At 56.7% G+C, this 17,136-nt stretch overlaps 2 protein-coding genes across 11 annotated transcripts in view; both read left to right on the top strand.

Annotated features, from left to right (window-relative positions):
* ZNF862 (zinc finger protein 862) overlaps positions 1-7,337 on the top strand; it is a 37,331-nt gene extending 29,994 nt beyond the window's left edge. For 5 of the 9 annotated variants that reach the window (XM_047762936.1, XM_047762945.1, XM_047762943.1 and 2 more), the window contains 2 exons: positions 290-2,404; positions 3,804-4,342. In XM_047762936.1, coding sequence (XP_047618892.1) covers positions 290-2,404; positions 3,804-3,955 — 2,267 coding nt within the window. In that variant the 3' untranslated portion in view covers positions 3,956-4,342. Of the gene's footprint in view, positions 1-289; positions 2,405-3,803; positions 4,343-5,873; positions 5,946-6,684 lie in introns of those variants that run through there. The other 4 variants (XM_047762938.1, XM_047762941.1, XM_047762937.1 and 1 more) reach the window with 4 other exon arrangements.
* A 137-nt stretch (positions 7,338-7,474) lies between these two features.
* ATP6V0E2 (ATPase H+ transporting V0 subunit e2) lies at positions 7,475-13,277 on the top strand. Of its 2 annotated transcripts, none has more exons than XM_047762947.1 (4): positions 7,475-7,696; positions 9,126-9,173; positions 10,160-10,286; positions 11,364-13,277. In XM_047762947.1, the coding sequence occupies exons 1-3, from the start codon at positions 7,500-7,502 to the stop codon at positions 10,251-10,253; spliced, it is 339 nt and encodes a 112-aa protein (XP_047618903.1). In that variant the 5' UTR covers positions 7,475-7,499; the 3' UTR covers positions 10,254-10,286; positions 11,364-13,277. The 2 variants fall into 2 exon arrangements, with proteins under 2 accessions (XP_047618903.1, XP_047618902.1); XM_047762946.1 differs by having other exon boundaries at positions 7,478-7,696; positions 10,160-10,277.
* The last annotated feature ends 3,859 nt before the right edge of the window (positions 13,278-17,136 follow it).

The following is a 17,136-nucleotide window of genomic DNA, read 5'->3' on the forward strand; positions in this document are numbered from 1 at the left end:
CTAAACAATTCTTGAGGTGGGTGGGGGGCAGACTGGCTTTCAGAGAAAGTGATGGGAAAGGGTTTACACAGAAGCCACTGCTGACTCATAGAAAGGGGGATCGCTTTCCTCGTCTCTGCTCCCCCACGTAAGGGGTACTTGTTGCACTGGGGTGACTTAGCTGATAGGAGGTTGCAGAGTTCTGGGCAGCAAAACCAAGCACATGACAGAACATGGTAAACCAGCTGTAATGGAAAAGATAAAAATCATTGAAAAAAAACCCCCAAGCACAGTGTGATTTGCTCCAAAGGGAAAAAGAAGACGGTGGCCGTCAGAGAGGCGCACACACTGGCCTCGGCGGTAGAATCGGCAACGCTTCCAGCTCCTTCTAGGGAGACGTGTACCTCCTACTGCCGTCCCAGCCTTTGTGAAGCAGAAGTGGGTGGACGGAGGAAAGTCAAGAGGACTTACAGGCCCCGCTCCATTCAGAGGTCGTGGTTCGGGCAGTTCCCATGGTTAGTCATTGACCCCAAAGAGACCAGGCTCTTCTGCTCGGCTTGCAGAGCAAGACCTAGCCTCCACGACAGATCATCCCGGTTAGTCCGAGGCTACACGGGTCCTTTTAAAGTGGAGACTTTAAAGTACCACGAAGTCAGCAGAGCACACAAGCTCTGTGTCAACACCGTGGAAGTCAAGGAAGACGCCCCGCTGGCCGCCCCGGTGCCCGAGATCTCCAGTGACCTGATGGCCAACATGGAGCACTTCTTCAACGCCGCCTACTCCATCGCCTACCACTCGCGGCCCCTGAACGACTTTGAGAAGATCCTGCAGCTCCTCCAAAGCACTGGGACCATGATTCTGGGCAAGTACCGAAACCGCACCGCCTGCACCCAGTTCATCAAATACATCTCCGAGACCCTGAAGAAGGAGATCCTGGAGGATGTCCGGAACTCCCCGTGTGTCAGCGTGCTGCTGGACAGCACCATGGACGCCTCCGAGCAGTCCTGTGTGGGCATTTACCTCCGCTACTTCAAGGGGCTGGAGGTGAAAGAGTCGTACCTCACTCTGGCCCCGGTCTACAGTGAGACGGCAGATGGGTACTTTGAAACCATCGTGTCTGCCCTGGACGAACTGGATGTCCCCTTCCGGAAGCCGGGCTGGGTGGTGGGCCTGGGAACGGATGGCTCGGCCCTGCTGAGCTGCAGAGGCGGCCTGGTGGAGAAGTTCCAGGAAGTCATTCCCCAGCTGCTGCCCGTCCACTGTGTGGCCCACCGGCTCCACCTGGCCGTGGTTGACGCCTGTGGGGGCATCGACCTGGTCAAGAAGTGTGACCGGCACATCCGGACTGTCTTCAAGTTTTATCAGTCCTCGAACAAGAGGCTGAGCGAGCTGCAGGAAGGCGCGGTGCCGCTGGAGCAGGAGATCCTCCGCCTGAAGGACCTGAATGCTGTCAGGTGGGTGGCCAGCAGGAGGCGCACGCTGGATGCACTCCTCGTGAGCTGGCCCGCCCTGGCCAGGCACCTCCAGAGGGTGGCAGAAGCAGGCGGCCAGGTTGGGCACAGGGCCAAAGGACTGCTGAAGCTGATGAAGAACTTCCATTTCATCAAGTTCTGCCACTTCCTCTTGGACTTCCTGAGCATCTACAGGCCCTTGTCGGAGGTGTGCCAGAAGGAGATGGTGCTGGTCACGGAGGTGAACGCCACGCTGGGACGGGCCTATGTGGCCCTGGAGACCCTCCGTCTCCAGGCAGGGCCCAAAGAGGAAGAATTCAACGCAGGCTTCAGAGATGGGCGGCTCCACGGCATCGTCTTGGACAGGACGGAGATGGCAGAAGAGCGGTTCCAGGCGGACAGGGAGAGGGTGATCCTGACGGGGGTGGGGTACCTCCAGCGGAGGTTTGACGCCCCCCGTCCCGCACCCCTCAAGAGCATGGAGGTGTTTGACACCCTGGCCTGGCCCTGTGGGACTGAACTTGCCGCTTTTGGGAATGACGATGTTCTTGCCCTGGCCCGGTATTTTGAGCTCTCACTGCCCCCAGGGTACAGCGAGGAAGCACTCCTGGAGGAGTGGCTGGGCCTGAAAGCCCTGGCCCAGAACCTGCCGTTCTCCATGCTGTGCAAGAACACCCTGGCCCAGCGCTGCCGCTTCCCCTTGCTGAGCAGGCTCGTGGCGGTGGTGGTCTGTGTGCCCATCTCCACCTCCTGCTGTGAGCGCGGGTTCAGTGCCTTGAACCGGATCCGGACTGATGAGAGGACCAAGCTCTCCAACGAGGTGATCAACATGCTCATGATGACAGCGGTGAACGGTGTGGCCGTCGCAGAGTATGACCCCCACCCTGCTATCCAGCACTGGTACCTGACCTCCTCGGGCCGGCGTTTCAGCCACGTCTACACCTGTGCCGAAGTGCCACCCCGCTCCCACACAAGTACGTACATGTGGCAGAGTTCCCGGGCACGGGGAGGCAAAGGAAGAGACACTTCCCAGTCTGCTGCCGGGCTCCAAGCCCGGCGGAGTCTGAGAAGTCAGCCCTCGCAGGAGGCTCGCCTTCAGTGGCGCCCACCCAACCCTTTGCTAGACCAGTGGCTGCTCGAGACAAGCCATGGACCCTCCAGGAGAGTAAGATCAGCTAGAGGGCCAGACGCCCACACAGCAGGCCGCAGGGCAGAGAGCTAAGAGCAGGAATTTCCTGAGCAAGTCTGCCCAGGTTCCAAGTCTAGTCCTGCTGCTCGCTAACCAGCGTGTGACCTTGGGCAACTTCGTCTCTGTGCTGTGGTTTTTCATCTGTCACGTAAAGTGCTTAGAACAGTGTCTAACAGGGAGTGCCCGTGGCACTCTTTAAAGGTTAAGGCTGCTACCGGAAATAACTAGAAGATTGGACAAGTGACAGCAGACACACCACATTCTCGGGGGCTGTGCGGCCTCGTGAGGGAATAGGTCAGTGCAGTCAGGGGCTGTGAGGTGGGCGCTGCATGCAGAAGGTGGGGTTCAGGCAGGGGAGGAGTTGGCGAGGAGGGCAGTTACTGAAGGTCCTGCAAGAAAGTCTCCTCTCTTCAAGTAGTCCCCGACCACACAGAAACCAGAACTCCGCCCAGCTCCTCGGTCTTTCTGAGCAGTGGCAGAGCCCTGGTTTTTCTCCCTTGACGTCCGTCCTATTGCTTCCACTCTCACTTCACCCTGGGATCTGTGGGTGTCAGCCGGGCACTGGCCTCAGGGTTGCCAGAGGCTCCATGGAAGCAGGGTGGCCCTGGCCCTGCAGCCGGGCGGTGGGTGGAGGGGCAGTGGAAGTGGGGAGGAGGGAAGTCCTCGAGCAAGGCCGAGTCCATGCCCAGCCCGTGGGGGTGAAGGAGAAGAGGACGCAGCGGGTGTGCCCTCTTGCAGGTTTTTGTCATAGGACAGTGGGACTAGTTTACCCTTGAAGCAAACGGAGCGCGTGGCCAGGGTTTTTGGGGTAAAGCCCGCCTTCCCCGCGGCTTCTCACCTTCAGCACTCAGGACACTGGGGCCAGATAACTCTGGGTTGTCGGGCCCGTCCTGGCCTGGCCTTCCCCACCACTGCCTACCACGTGTGGCGATCATAAACCTGTAAGCTTGGGACTCTGCCACCTGTCCCCTGGGGGCAAAATCAGCCGCACGCGATCCCCTGACCTAGGGTGACAGGTCAGAGTGGGATGGTCAGGCCTAGAACGGGCAGCCCTGGTCCTGTCTCCCGGCTGTTCCAGCAGGATTTTCTCGCCCCTTGCCATGGTGCAGCCCGCTGTGGGAAGGGGCTCTTCCAATCCCTTTCTCTGTCTGACTTGGCCTTCCCTTTCCTCCCGCTTGCTGGAGAGCCGGGGCCCTGCAAGGAGAAGATGGGAGTGCTCTCTGTGGAGGAGCCTGGGACCCAAAAGCCGCCCACCCCGTCCTCTGGGGAACCGCCGGAGGTCCCGAGGGGCTGCATCGCGGAACCCGACAGACTGCGGCGTCCCCGGCCCAGCTAGGAGGCCCCGCGCTGGCCTGCCGCAGAGCTCCCGTAGGAGCAGAGCTCCTGGGGATGTGGCCTCAGAGACCCCTGTGCTGCCCTGGCCCTGGCGCTCATGGTGACAGGCTCTGGGATTCTAGGCTGCCCTAGAATCTTGGTGTGGTGGGGCCTCTTGGTGCCAGGAAGTGGGCGGGGACCAGGTAGTTAGGCCCATGTCCCAGAGGCTGGGGAACCAGGAGGTTCCCAGCTTGTCCGCCAAGCCCTTCTCTGAGGAGGCGGCAACTTCACAGCATTTCCACCTGCGGAAGGGTCTCACTTCAAGCTCATTTTTTTTTTTTCTTTTTTTTTCCGGTCTTTTTAGGACTGCGCCTGTGGCATATGGAAGTTCCCAGGCGAGGGGGAAAATCGGAGCCATGGCCTACACCACAGCCACAGCAATGCTGGATCCTTAACGCACTGAGCAAGGCCAGGGATCTAACCCAAGTCCTCGGGGATACTAGTCAGGTTTATTAGCCACTGAGCCACAACGGGAACTCCCTCAAGCTCATTTCTAAGGTGCTTCAGGAAATAGTCCCATCATGAAAGACTTTGCTCCCTGTTCTGGTGGCAAGAGGACTTTTCTGAAGTGGGTTGGGGGTGGGGGTCTTTAAGGAGCACCCCAGCCCTTGGATAGTTGGAGAACATTCCAGAGACTACCCACAGAAGACACGTTGGGAGGGGCAGGGGATGACCAGGGCTAGGGACAGCTAGCCCAGCTCTGGGATCTGTCACCTAGGCTCCATGGCAGGGGATCCACAGCTTCCCTTGGGAGACATGGATCAGAAATCTTCGGCCTCCTCCCAGGGCCTCCTTGAAGATGAGCAAGCCAAACCCCTTCACAGGAGCATGGCAGAGGGGTTCTCCTGCCTCTCCGACTGGGGGTGGGGGGGTTCCCTGGAGGGTGCCTGGCGCTTACTCCCCCATAACGCGCTAAGCCCGGGTTTTCAGTTTTGGGTTTTTTTTTTTTTTTTTTTTTTTAGGGCCACACGTATGATATATGGAGGTTCCCAGGCTAGGAGTTGAATTGGAGCTGCAGCTGCAGGCCTACAGCACAGCCACAGCAACGCCAGATCCTTAACCCACTGAGCAAGGTCAGGGATTGAACCCCCATCCTCATGGATGCTAGTAGGATTCATTTCCGCTGCGGCACAGCAGGAACTCCTGAGCCCAGGTTTTCTGTGGAGCAGAGTGGACAGGACAAGCTTGCACTTGAAGGACTCGGGATCTGCTCCCAACTCTGCTGCAGGCAGTGGTTCAACTACGACCACTTCCTTCCTCCTTCCTGTGCCTTGCTTCCCCCCCATGAAGCAGCAGCAGAGAATCCAAGTGCCTGATGGTGCCCAGGCTGCCGCAGGACTGATGACAGTGCCGCTAGCTCTCTCAGAGACAGCGGGTTGCAGGATGGATGTGCCTGCCTTTGGCCCCTGGCCTTGTCCCTTGCCACCAAAGTCCTTATTATGGGAAGAGGTGCTCTCAACACACCATGAGCATAACGGCCCAGTCCATTCTTTCTCAGGGATGCGCTGGGGACCAGCCTGGGAATCATTAGGGGTGTTTGTTTGTTTATGTTCCACTCCAAACCTGCCTCGTCAGATCCCCGGGACTGTTTTCAGCAAGGCCCCAGGAGGGGTTCCCTCAAGCCTGAGAACCCCCCCGAGGGCACAGCAGGGTGGTCTACACTATTTGGTTCCCGTTGCCCTCTCCCCATCCCCCATCTCCCCTTCTGCCGGAAGTAAAGCACTTTTTTCCCCAGGGCAGCTGCTTTGGGGTAGGCTCCTAGGCTGCTCATCTGGCTAAAGGTGATGCAGTGTGTGGGTCCTGACTTCCTAACTGCAGGTGGGAAACCAGGGGAGGTTAGAGGGAAGGGCTTCTTTGCCATTGCCTTTCTCTTGTTTCAGCCAGGCTGGAAGTAGCACTCCGTCCTGGCCTTGCTGCCCAGCTCCAGGTGGGTCCTGCTCTGCGCTGCTAGTCCAAGCAGTCTGGCCCAAGCCCAGCGGTTGGTCCACTTTCCACTCCTAGAAGGTGCCAAGATGCTGGCACCAAGGGTCTCGCTGTCTAGCAGAACCCTTGGTTTCCAGGGTTTCTGACTCTCCATTCCCATAACCCCACCCTTAGCACTTAGCCTTAGCACTATCACTTTCCTGCTTTCCTCGTCCTTTGAGCCAGAATTCCGTTCTTGCCTTCTGTGTTTAAACTGTGGCACTGTCTCCTTTTAGCCCTGTGTCCTGGGGGCTGAGGTATACCACAGCCCTTGAGCTCTGGTGGTGTTTCTATCCATTTGGCCAAGATGGAGCCCAGGCCTCCCTCCCTCATTCACATAGGCTTCTGTGGGGAATTCAGGGATGTGCCTGAGGCCAGGTGCCTCAGTGTGAATTGGCTAGATGGAAGAGAGAAGGACCCTTTAAGGTGGGGGCTATAGCCTCCACCTTATCCATAGGGATTCAAATTGAGGCGACTTTACTGCAAGCGTCATTCTCTTGCATCTTCCATCCTTTAAAAGCCTCAGAGCAGGAGTTGTGTCCCGTGGGCAGCACTGTGTGTGGTGTCACCTATACAATTCTCTGTGCAGGTCTAGGCCCGGAGGTGGAAACCAGGTAGGGTCCCTCCCTGGCCCTCTACACCCCTGTTCAGGAAGCCTCCAGTGCCAGCTTGGAAGCCTCCAAAGAACTTGGTCTCCTTGGGGGCGACTGAAAATGCTATTTATCATAGGGATGTGCACTGCCCAGCTTCTCGAGGGGCACAGGCGTGCTCTGGCTCCCCACTGTCAGCTAATGACACAGAGGACAACTGTCGATTTGGGGCAGGACCCCAGGGCTGAAGCGTGGTGAGCTCCCTTGCCCAGCTGGCCTCTTTGTTTTAAGAGACTTGCTGCATTCGAACCCCAGGGCCTGGAGACCCCCTTGTTGGAGAGCCTTCTGGTCTTTTGCCTCACCGTAAATCAAGCCGAAGGGCATTGGGAAGGGAAGAAGCAAGCACTGGGTCTTTGGCCAGAGCCCTAGCCCTGCCTCCACACTCCTTCTCTACCTTGATCTCCGGAGGTGGATGGCCACCGGGCTCGACATTCTGAATGACCAGCATCACAACTGACAGTTGAGTTCAACAGCCATAGAGGCCAGGCCCTGTCCTGGCCAGACATGCTGCAGTGTGATCTACTCCAGAACTTTCGTGTCCTCCGAAGCCCAGGTTGAGTTCCTAGGGCGCTAAATATTTAGCAGGACCGTTCCCTCCTCCAGGTGTCTGTCAGCCAAGGTCACCCCGGTGATTGGCCTAAGAATGTCCCCTCTGGTTTAAAAAATAAGGTTTAAAACATAATGTTTGATTCTCAGCCTTTTGCTATATGAATAAAGCAGAGTTGATTTCGACACATGCCTCAGTGCCGTAAATCCTCTAAGCCAGAACCAGGAAAATGGAGGAGGCGATCAAAGCTAATTACATACCCCTCGCTTAGGAAAGCTCACCCAAGCGGGGGGGGGGGGGGGGGGGGGTAGCGCGCATGCGCGGGCCGGGATGGCGTCCTGCTGCGCATGCGCGGCATCCACAGCTGGGCCCCTGCCGGAACGCACCGGAGCACCTGCATCTCTGACCCACGTCCCGGCTTGGACATCCCGCGGCCGGCCATGACGGCGCACTCCTTCGCCCTCCCGGTCATCATCTTCACCACGTTCTGGGGCCTTATCGGCATCGCGGGGCCCTGGTTCGTGCCGAAAGGACCCAACCGCGGGTAAGGATCGCTCGCGGCCCAGCCTCCCCGCAGACCTCTCCCTGGCCAGGTGCACTCTCTCCCCGCGGCGGCAGGAGCCCGCGGTGCAGCGAGCACTGGCCGAGGCTCGCGCGGCGCCTCACTCCTCCTCTCAGGTCTGCGTTGGGCTGCTTTCAGCCAGGAACAGGCAGGCGATCAGGGGCAAGGGGCAGAGAAAGGTGGGCTTTAGAAAGGTAGAGGCAGAGACAGGTCTCCCCCTCCAGCCTGTAAAGGTAAAGGCAGTGCTAGCCTCTGATGCAGTTCGTCCACTCCTGCCCAGCCGTGACCTTGAGCGTCTGTCATCCCTGCAAGCCTGTCTTTATTCTTAGATAATCGTGGGTGATGATACTCGCCCTTTGAGGCTGCTGGGAAGATCACACAAACTTCGTATATAAAACTGTTCGTGCATGGCACATATTATATTGGATAATTTTTGGCTGATATCAGTTGTTTTTTGAGGGTCCTCTCCCAGATTTCTGCACCTGTTACACCATTTACCATTTCCTGCTTTATATTATTTTCCGCTTTAAAGTGCCACCTCCTCTCGATGACAAGTTCCTCAAGGTGCAGGATTGTCTTCTTCACGGTTGTAGACCCTGTGCCCGGCACAGGACCAGCCTGTAGTGCTTAGTTATATTGAAAGCATGGCTCACATGCTAATTTCTCTGGCACCAGCTTCCAGTGCTTTAGATCAAGGGTCATAGGCCCTGGTTTGGGTTAGGTGCAGCTGTGGCTGGAATCGCTTGGACATATGGGTGTGGCCTCTGTTCTTCAGGGTCTGCTGGGCTGAGGCCCCAGGGCTTCACTTTGTAAACCATTTTAGTGCCTTATCTCTCCTGCAAATCCTGGTGGTTCTTTCTTCTGTCTAATTGAAATCTTTCCTGCTGCATTTAAAGCCTCTGTCTCCAGTCACTGAGTGGACTCAAGGTAGCCAGTCCCTGTTTTCCCTATAACTGCTCGCTCGGCCTCAGAGATGGCCCACATCTCCTTGCTTCTTGCCCTGTCTGGTCTCTGTCTCTCTTCCCTTTGCCCAGTGAAGTTTGAATCCCAGAGCCCACTCCATGGTGGGTGGCAGCAGCTCAGCTCTGTACGATGTCTTTTCCTAACATGCCTGCATTGAGACAGAGAAATAGCGGGTGATGGAGAAGGGAGACAGGCAAAGGAAAGGAGTCACAATGTAACTTGGATGTGATCAGGCTCAGTCTCCCCATGAAGTGATACTTGGAGTTTTTATTTTCCACCTTGAAGTTCTTCCCCTGAGTAGAACTCAGCCTCATTGTGTTCAGGTGGCATTGGGAAGGCCCGTGAGAAAGGGGCTGGCACCAGGAGCTCTTTCTCTGGTCCCAGCCAGGCCTCCTGAGGGCACTGGTTCCATCCCTCCTTCCTGACCCCACATCCTGTTCCCTTGCAGAGTGATCATCACCATGCTGGTGGCCACTGCTGTCTGCTGCTACCTCTTGTAAGTACCACTCTCCCAGCTCAAAATCAGCCTCCCAGCCCCGCTCTCACCTCTGTCCTAGTACCGACACAGTCAGGTCTTGAAAGGCTGAGCCTGTGAAACACAGAAGAGGAGGCACTCTGGATTGGCACAGGGGGTGACGGGCTGGAAGTCCTGCAGTCCGGGTCCTGGCTCTGAGCACGTCACTTGGACAAGCTCTGCAGTGTTCATAGGCTGTGGTTTTCTCATCTGTGAAATGATTGGGTTAGGCCAGCTCCGTGCCCCCGTGGGCATCAGAATCACCTGGAGAGGTTGTAAAACACAGCTTGTAGGGCTCCACCCTAGACCCACTAGGGCGCAGTTCTTAATATATCTGCACTTGGGGATCCGTGTTTTTAATGCACGCCCCTGGGTGATTGTGATGCAGTCAATTTAGAACCACCGGATGAGCAATAGTTTTCAGACTAGAACAGGTCCCTGGGATATAGAAAAACATTCCAAGAGATGCGAGGACCTGGACAGTGTGAGGGAATCAATTTCCAGGTCCTCAGTGTCTGGATGTTCTGAAACTGCCATTCATGATGGCCCCTCCTTTTGACAAAAGAAGACACCCTTCCACCCATCCCCAATCCTTCCACGTTAGGTTGCTCTGTGTGTAAACCTGGCTGCCAAAGTCAGGAATAAGGCCAAGTTCTGGTTTAGAGGGAGGCCTCTCTTGTGAGCAGTGAAGCCACATTGAGCCTGGATGGCTTTTTTCCAGGATCCCAGCATCCAGCCCTAACTCAGGAATCTTGTAAATCTACTATACAGCAAATCAGAACAAACCTAAGCCCAAGCACGCCCTGGACAGAACCCTGTGCCAGCTGCAGTGTGGATGGCTCGGTGGGACCCTTCCTTCTGAAACCCAGACCCTGCACCTGCTGGGTCGGTCATGTGACCTAAGGCCCTGTGTGACGTGTGCATGGCAGAGTGCCTTGTGCTCACCTTCACTGTGCTGTCCCTGGCAGCTGGCTCATCGCCATCCTGGCTCAGCTGAACCCCCTGTTCGGGCCCCAGCTGAGGAATGAGACCATCTGGTACGTGCGCTTCCTGTGGGAGTGACTGCTGCCACCTCCTCGGCCCCAGGTACAACAGGTGGGCTGAGGAAGGGTCTGGGGCGGGGAGGGAGAGGTCAGGCAGGGCCGTGAGAGTTTGCATTTGGGTTCAGGCATTCAATTATTAAGAAAAAAATGCTGGGATTTCCCATTGTGGCTTAGCGGGTTACTATCCCAGCTAGTATCCATGAGGACACAGGTTCGATCCCTGGCCTCGAGCAGTGGGTTAAGGGTCCGGCGTTGCTGTGAACGGCAGTGTAGGTCACAGATGTTGCTCAGATCTGGCATTGCCACCCATTGCCACAGGTGTAGCCCTTAAACAAAAAAAAATTGCTAAGGAGTTTCCTGGTGGCCTAGAGATTAAGGATCTGGTGTTAGCACTGCTGTGGCTCAGGAACTTTTGCATGCTGTTGGCGCAGCTAAAAAAATTAAAATGAAAACAACAAACAGAAATTTATTGGTGTTCCCTGGTGGCCTAGTGGTTAAGGATCTAGCATGGTCACTGCTGTGGCTTGGGTTCGATCCCTGGCCTGGGAACTTCCATGGGCTGCAGGCACAGCCAAAAGAAAAAACAGGAGTTCCCATCGTGGCTCAGTGGTTAACGAATCTGACTAGGAATCAGGAGGTTGCTGGGTTCGATCCCTGGCCTTGCTCAGTGGGTTAAGGATCTGGCATTGCCGTGAGCTGTGGTGTAGGTTGCAGACGCGGCTCGGATCCCACATTGCTGTGGCTCTGGCGTAGGCCATTGGCTACAGCTCCGATTCGACCCCTAGCCTGGGAACCTCCATATGCTGCGGGAGCAGCCCAAGAAATGGCAAAAAAGACAAAACAATGCTGAGCACTTGCTCTCTCCCCGCCGGACACTGTGCTGGCAGCAGAGGTGGAGGGAAGACCAGGGTGCTGGGGGGAGCCTGTCAGTCCAGCCTCACCTGTGGGTTTGGGGTTTGAAGGCCACAGAGGAGGCGGCAGGAGAGTGAGGGGAGGGCTGGGGCCCAGGGGCCATGAGACGCTCACCGGCAGCAGGATCTTTGAGGGGCCCGGGTGACCGGCCCGGGCTCTCTAGGGAGGGCCTGGGGAGAGGGGCTCGCCATGACCCTTCCATGTCTCTGCTTTGCAGGTGCCCTGGCTCTCTGGATGACCTTGGCTCCACTGTTCTCCATGACCCTTTATCACCCCCATGGCTGTGTCTGGTCCCTCTGTGCTCTCTCCCCCAAGGCCCATCTGTTTCTGGAAAGTACCACCTTCCCTGGCCAGTCTGGGCCTCGGGAAGCCCCGAGCTCGGAGCCAGGCTGGAGCAGCTATCCAGCCCTCAAGTCCCCACTGCCCCCTCCCAAGTAGGTCCTGGCCAAGAGCTGACGAGGGCGTGGTCAGCCTTTTACAAATGGGGCAGCCCTAGGAAGGCCTGCGTCCTGTGGGGTAGGGGCGTCCAGCCCGGGGTGCTCCGAACCTGGGGTGGGCCAGGGCCGGGCGGAAGCCCTGGCTGAGGAGTCAGGGGACCAGTTATCGTCAGCCCTGCCCCCGTCCTGCTGCGTGACCCCCGAGCATCGGCCTGTGTGGGCCTCCTCCCCTGTGAGGTGGATGGGCAAAGGCCTTTCTTGGAGTTCTCCTTTAATTTTCTGACACATTTAGATGTGAAATTTCTGAAAATGTTGAAGTAATGGAAAACCATTCACACACAAAAGCGACGTAATAATTTGGATCAAGATTGAAACCCTGGAGTTCCCGCTATAGCGCAAGGGGCTCGACAGCATCTTGGGAGCACTGGGACGCAGGTTCGATCCCTGGCTCGGCACAGAGGGTTAAGGATCTGGTGTTGCTACAGCTGCAGCTTGGGTCTCAATTGTGGCTGAGATCTAATCCCTGGCCCAGGTACTGGGGGGCAGTCGGGGAAAAAAAAAAAAAAAAAAAAGGTGGAAACCTATATGTTTAGCCTCCCTTAGAGTCTCAAAGTCACTCAAACTGACTTGCTCAGCAAGTGCGTCTCCGTAGAATACCCTGCCCCCCCCCAACCAGGGCCTCCCTCTGTGGGTAAATCCTGTCCCTTCCCAAGGCTCAGTCTGAGCACCAGGGGAGCAGAAGAAACAGCAGCTCCTGCCCCAGCCTAGATTCTCCTACATTCAGCTGCCTCGGGGGCAGATTTGAGGGCCCCTCAGGACGGAGGTCACCTGGGGCATAGGAGGGTGAAGAGGGACAGGTGTAGGCCAAGTGTGGGTGGCGCTGTGGTGAGGTGTAGGCAAGGTGAGGCCAGTGCCAGACCTATGCTGGGAATGCTGTGGGGGGTGGGGGGCACCCGGCCTGTCGAGGGCTGGGGCCCCCAGGTGGTGCCCTCACTTCTCAGGGGAGCTGGGGCTGAGACCTCAGATACTTGGCCGTAGTCCCAGAGCTAGTTGGAGTCCCCTGACTTGGCTGTGCCACGTTGCCTCCCTGGGGAAAGAAGCCAGTCTCTCGTATTTATTGGCTGTTTATTGGATTGGCGCTCTGTTCAGTGGGCAGTGTTTCTGGAGTGGTGGAGAACGTGCGTATGTCTCATCTGTGTTTCTTGGCTCTGGGCTTGGCTTGTTGCTCAGACTGGGCCCTCCTTTTGACAGCCCACCTGCCCCCTTTCAAACTCCCTTCCTGTGCTGACCTCTGTGGCCCTCCTGGAGTGGGGGTTCTGGGGTCTAGATTGTGCTGGAAACCTGACCTGTGTCTAGTGACTTGTGGCTGGTGGGGAAATTACTGTTCGGTGGCTGCATCCTGGCTGAGGCTAGATTTGCTGGCTGCCGTCCCCGGCCCACTCAATCCCCCTTTCCTTGGAGGGTGGATGTGGGGACAGGAACAGGGACTGACAGCTGCTTGGAGCTGCAGCTCTGGGACGTGGACATGGAGAACTACATTTTTCTGAGCCTGGAGGAGACAGCGGCTTCCCGGATTCTGTCCAGAACCAGGCCTGGCAGGAGGAGGACAGAGGAACTTTGCCCATCATTTATCTATGCCCCGGGTGACAGAGTGCATGGCCTCTCGGGGTCTGCAATAAAGCAGGTCCCCAACATTTCTGAGTGTGGTCTGCCTCATTCCGCAGTACCTGTGGGACAGAGTCTGCCAGCTCCGTGCCTTCCTGCTTGGGGCAGGGGACAGAGTGAGCAGAGGCCAGAGAGGATGATGGCTTGTGGGAGGGGCAGCAGGAAGCTTGAGGGGGTGGGAGGTGCATGGAGAAGCAACTAGGAGAAATGAGGTGGGACCAGACCCCTGAGGCCTGAGCACCAAGGAGCCCGGGTTGACCCAGAGGGACAGTGAAGTAACAAAATGGTATGAAGCAGGGGAGTGAGAGGACCCAGCTTAGTTTCCAGGGTGATGGCTGCAGGGTGCCTAATGGGCCCCGGATGAGAGTGGTGGCGAGTGCAGGAATTGCAGATCTAGTCAGGAGCTGAAGTGACCAGCGAGCTGAAGGTTGCGGGGAGAAGGCAGGTGGGCCCTGCGGTGAGAAGTAGGCGAAGGCGGTGCCGGCTACCTGGCGGCTGGACAGGCCACAGAGGAGGAGCAGGCCTGAGGGCAAGCAGTGACCTGGGGTTTCCTCTGCGTCCTGGTGAGCTGGGGGTGTCCGGAGCGTCTCCATGGAGATGCCCAGCGAGTGGCGGGTGGGTTTGGAGGTCAGGAGGACGGCGTGGCTTGAAGAGTTGTGATGTGTGTCTGTCCCCGAGTTCTCGTGCCCCACCCGGGGCAGCCTCTGTTCCCTGGGTCCTGGGAGCGCCCCCTGTTCCCCGGCAGCCCCTGTAGCTCCGGGCTGGCAGACCCTTCCGAGCAGGCCGCCTGCCCACCGCTTCCTCCCTTTGTGCCTGTGCAGCCATGCAGAGAGCGAGAGCGTGGGACTCCTTCCCCGCGTCCACACTGGCTGCTCTGCGCGGCGGTGCTCCCCTCCCGGCTCTCACCCAACCCAGACCAGGCACGGGGGAGCGGCTCTGCAGAGAGGAGCACCCACCGCCAGACATTAGTTAAAGCAGTGACATCGGGCTTCATTCTGTAACTGCAGACAGCAGGGAAATGTGAGCCCTGTGGGGTAGAGACAGGAAAGTGAAAAGTCACAGGGATTGGTAGGGCCTAAGGGCAGCTAGGCCACAGAGCCTGGGGACAGGAGAAGAGACCCTGCCAGGTTTCAGGAGATACATTCATCTGTGTCCCAGAGGGACAGAGGGAGGATTCGTGATCGTAAGTGCTCTAAGTAAGGGCGGCCACGCAGGGGGTCAGAGACCTATAGTCCGGTATTGGCTGAACTAACAATCTAGAGCTGTCAGACAGGACCTCCCTGGCCCGGTTGTCCCAGAGACGAGGATTTAGGTGGCCAGAGGCCAGGCCAGGTAGGTTGAATCTCTAAGTGCAGGGTGTGGATGGACTCCCTGTGCCAAGGGTTCTTTGTACTTTCTCTCCAGCAAGGATCACCCCCCTCACTCTTCCCCTGCCAAGTGGTGGGCACATCAGTAGCTCAGCCTCTGACACAGATGCTACATTGAAGCAAAAGATCCCTAAAGAAGGGCAGTGGCCGAGGGCCGTCTACCCTGCACCACCCCTAGTGACAGCGGGAAGTGGCCTGGGAGACCGTCCTGGGCCCTGACGAGCTAGCAGGGAACCGGGCAGGTGAGGTTAGCGGAGCTGCACACACACAGGGTGGCCGACAGGGGGCAGTGCCGCACCAGGGTTGGAAACCGCCGGCGGCAGCGGGGAGGGGGCGGGGGGGCGGGGGCGCAACACGCGGACGTGACAGGCCGAGGCCTTAGAGCGTGGCTTTTCGGGGGAGCCGGGATGACTTTCCAAGTGGGACCAGAGCCTGGATGAAGTGTCCCTGAAGGATCTGTAACAACAACAGCAAGGTGCCGGGTATCTCTCCTGGATGGTTTCCTCCTCGACATCTGGCACATTCCATTCTATAGTAAGGGGGCCCATCAGCCCAGATTCTCAACAAAGAGGAAGAGGTACATTAGAGGAGGCTGCTATTACTGCAGACCGCAGGGGCACCCTTCCCGGCTGAAGCCAGGCCGTTGATGAGATTGGGTTGCTCTGAACAAAGATTGGTTCCTTGACAACATTGGGGACGTGAGGAACAGGGGAGAAATTGAGTGGGGACAGTTGTGATTGCTTCTCAGAATTTCCAAGTCCCTGTGCTGGACGTGACCTTTGTTTATAAACCTTGTGGTTTCCAGGAACGAAGTCCGTTGGCAGCCACCAGAATTTTGCTTGACTTGGAACCAGGAGAGTGAGGGTAGGTGACCAAAGTCTATGCTAACTCAGCCCACACTCCGTATCACGAACTTGCAGGAGAATCACTCAGAACAAACAAACCCAGAGAATGCTGGGACCAAAGCCAGATCTATGAGGACAGAAGCTCCAGGGATGGAGCAAGGATCTCAGACTTGTAATAAGGCACTCTGGGTTGCTCTTAGGCAGGCCCACACAGGTCTAGGGACCAGAGTTTTGGAATCCTGCAGTGGTATTTCTCAGCGTGGCCCACCTATCCTCATTGCCTGGAACGCTTGAAAATGCGGATGCCTGGGTCCTGCTCCAAACCCTGCTGGATTAGAATGTCAGATAGGACTCAAGACTTGGCATTTTATTTTTTTTAATAATCATTTTTTAAATTTTATAATTATTTTTAAGACTGCTTTTTAAACAAGTGTCTCAAGGGTTCTTGTGCTCACCAGAACTCTCTAGAACAGGAGTTCCCTACCTTGGTATCACTGACGGTTTGAGCTGGATACTTCTTGGCGGGAAGCACTGTCCCCTGCATTGTACCCCTGGCCTCAACCCAGTGGATGCCAGTTTGCACCCTTCTCCCTGCTCCCAGTTGTGACAATCATACTTGTCTCCAGCGATTTTGAAATGCTCTGGATCGGGGCAGGGCGGGGGTGGGGTGGGGTGGGGTGGGGAGGCAGTGAGTGCTTCCCTCCCATCCCAGTGTTGGGAATCACTACTATAGAATCTCAGCCCCTTGAGTGATTGATCACCTTAATCAGTTTATCAACCCAAATGGTGGCTTGGGAAATCTTGAAGGAAGCTGGTATCCTGAGCACCAGGGTTCTTTGTGTGTCCTTCCCAGCAGGACCTGGGGCTTCTGACCTGGAGACCAGGCCCCAGGGAGGAGGAGGCACCCAAGCTCCGGGGGATTATTGGGTGGCTAAATGGACTCTAATCCCAGCAGAGGCCAGATGAGGGAGGGGGCCCAGCAGAACCTGGGCTCACCTGCCAGCATCTTCCCTGAAAAGGGTGGGATGGATATGCTTAGAAACCCACAGAACCTGCACCTCAGTTCCCTAACCTCAGGATTAAGGGCCATGATGGCAGCAAGGCCTCCCCCACCCCTCACTGCAAAGGTCAGTCTTTTGTTCCTTGACAAAGACCAGGGCCACTGGGCAGGTGATTCTGTGTCCACCTACTGTCTCATATAGCAGGAGCTCGGAGCCCAGAGGCTTGATCCCTCATGGTAGCAGGTGCAAGACAATTGATTGGGCAGACATATTTTTCTCTTTTTTTCTTTCTGTCCTGCTTCCCAGAAGCTGTTCACCTTGGCTGAGCAGCTCAGCCCAGGCTGGGCTGCCTGGGTTCAAATTCCAGCTCCTCCAATTATTAATTGGGTGAAAGTTATTTAATCTTGCTAAGCTTCAGTTTTACTGCCCTGTTGGTATAATTCTACTAGTGCCTGCCTCATGGGAGCTGTGAGAATGGATTCAAGTGCCTGCCTCGTCAATAATTGTCATCAGTGAGTTCCCTGGTGGTGGCGCAGCAGGTTAGGGATCCACCGTTGTCATTGCGGTGGCTCGGGTCACTGCTGTGGTGCATGTTTGATCCCTGGCCCTGGAACTTCCATATACCATGGTGCAGCCAAATAAATGCTATCGTTACTTTCACATGGTATAAATAAA

The sequence above is a fragment of the Phacochoerus africanus genome, chromosome 16 (assembly GCF_016906955.1).
Source record: "Phacochoerus africanus isolate WHEZ1 chromosome 16, ROS_Pafr_v1, whole genome shotgun sequence".
NCBI classification, from domain to species: Eukaryota; Metazoa; Chordata; class Mammalia; order Artiodactyla; family Suidae; genus Phacochoerus; species Phacochoerus africanus.

Excerpts from the sequence above, each read along its gene's own strand:
- ATP6V0E2 (XM_047762947.1), top strand. The coding sequence starts at position 7,500 with ATGCGCGGCATCCACAGCTGGGCCCCTGCCGGAACGCACCGGAGCACC. Across the intron at positions 7,697-9,125 it reads CCGAAAGGACCCAACCGCGG|AGTGATCATCACCATGCTGG; the intron begins GTAAGGATCGCT and ends GTTCCCTTGCAG. Across the intron at positions 9,174-10,159 it reads GCTGTCTGCTGCTACCTCTT|CTGGCTCATCGCCATCCTGG; the intron begins GTAAGTACCACT and ends TGTCCCTGGCAG.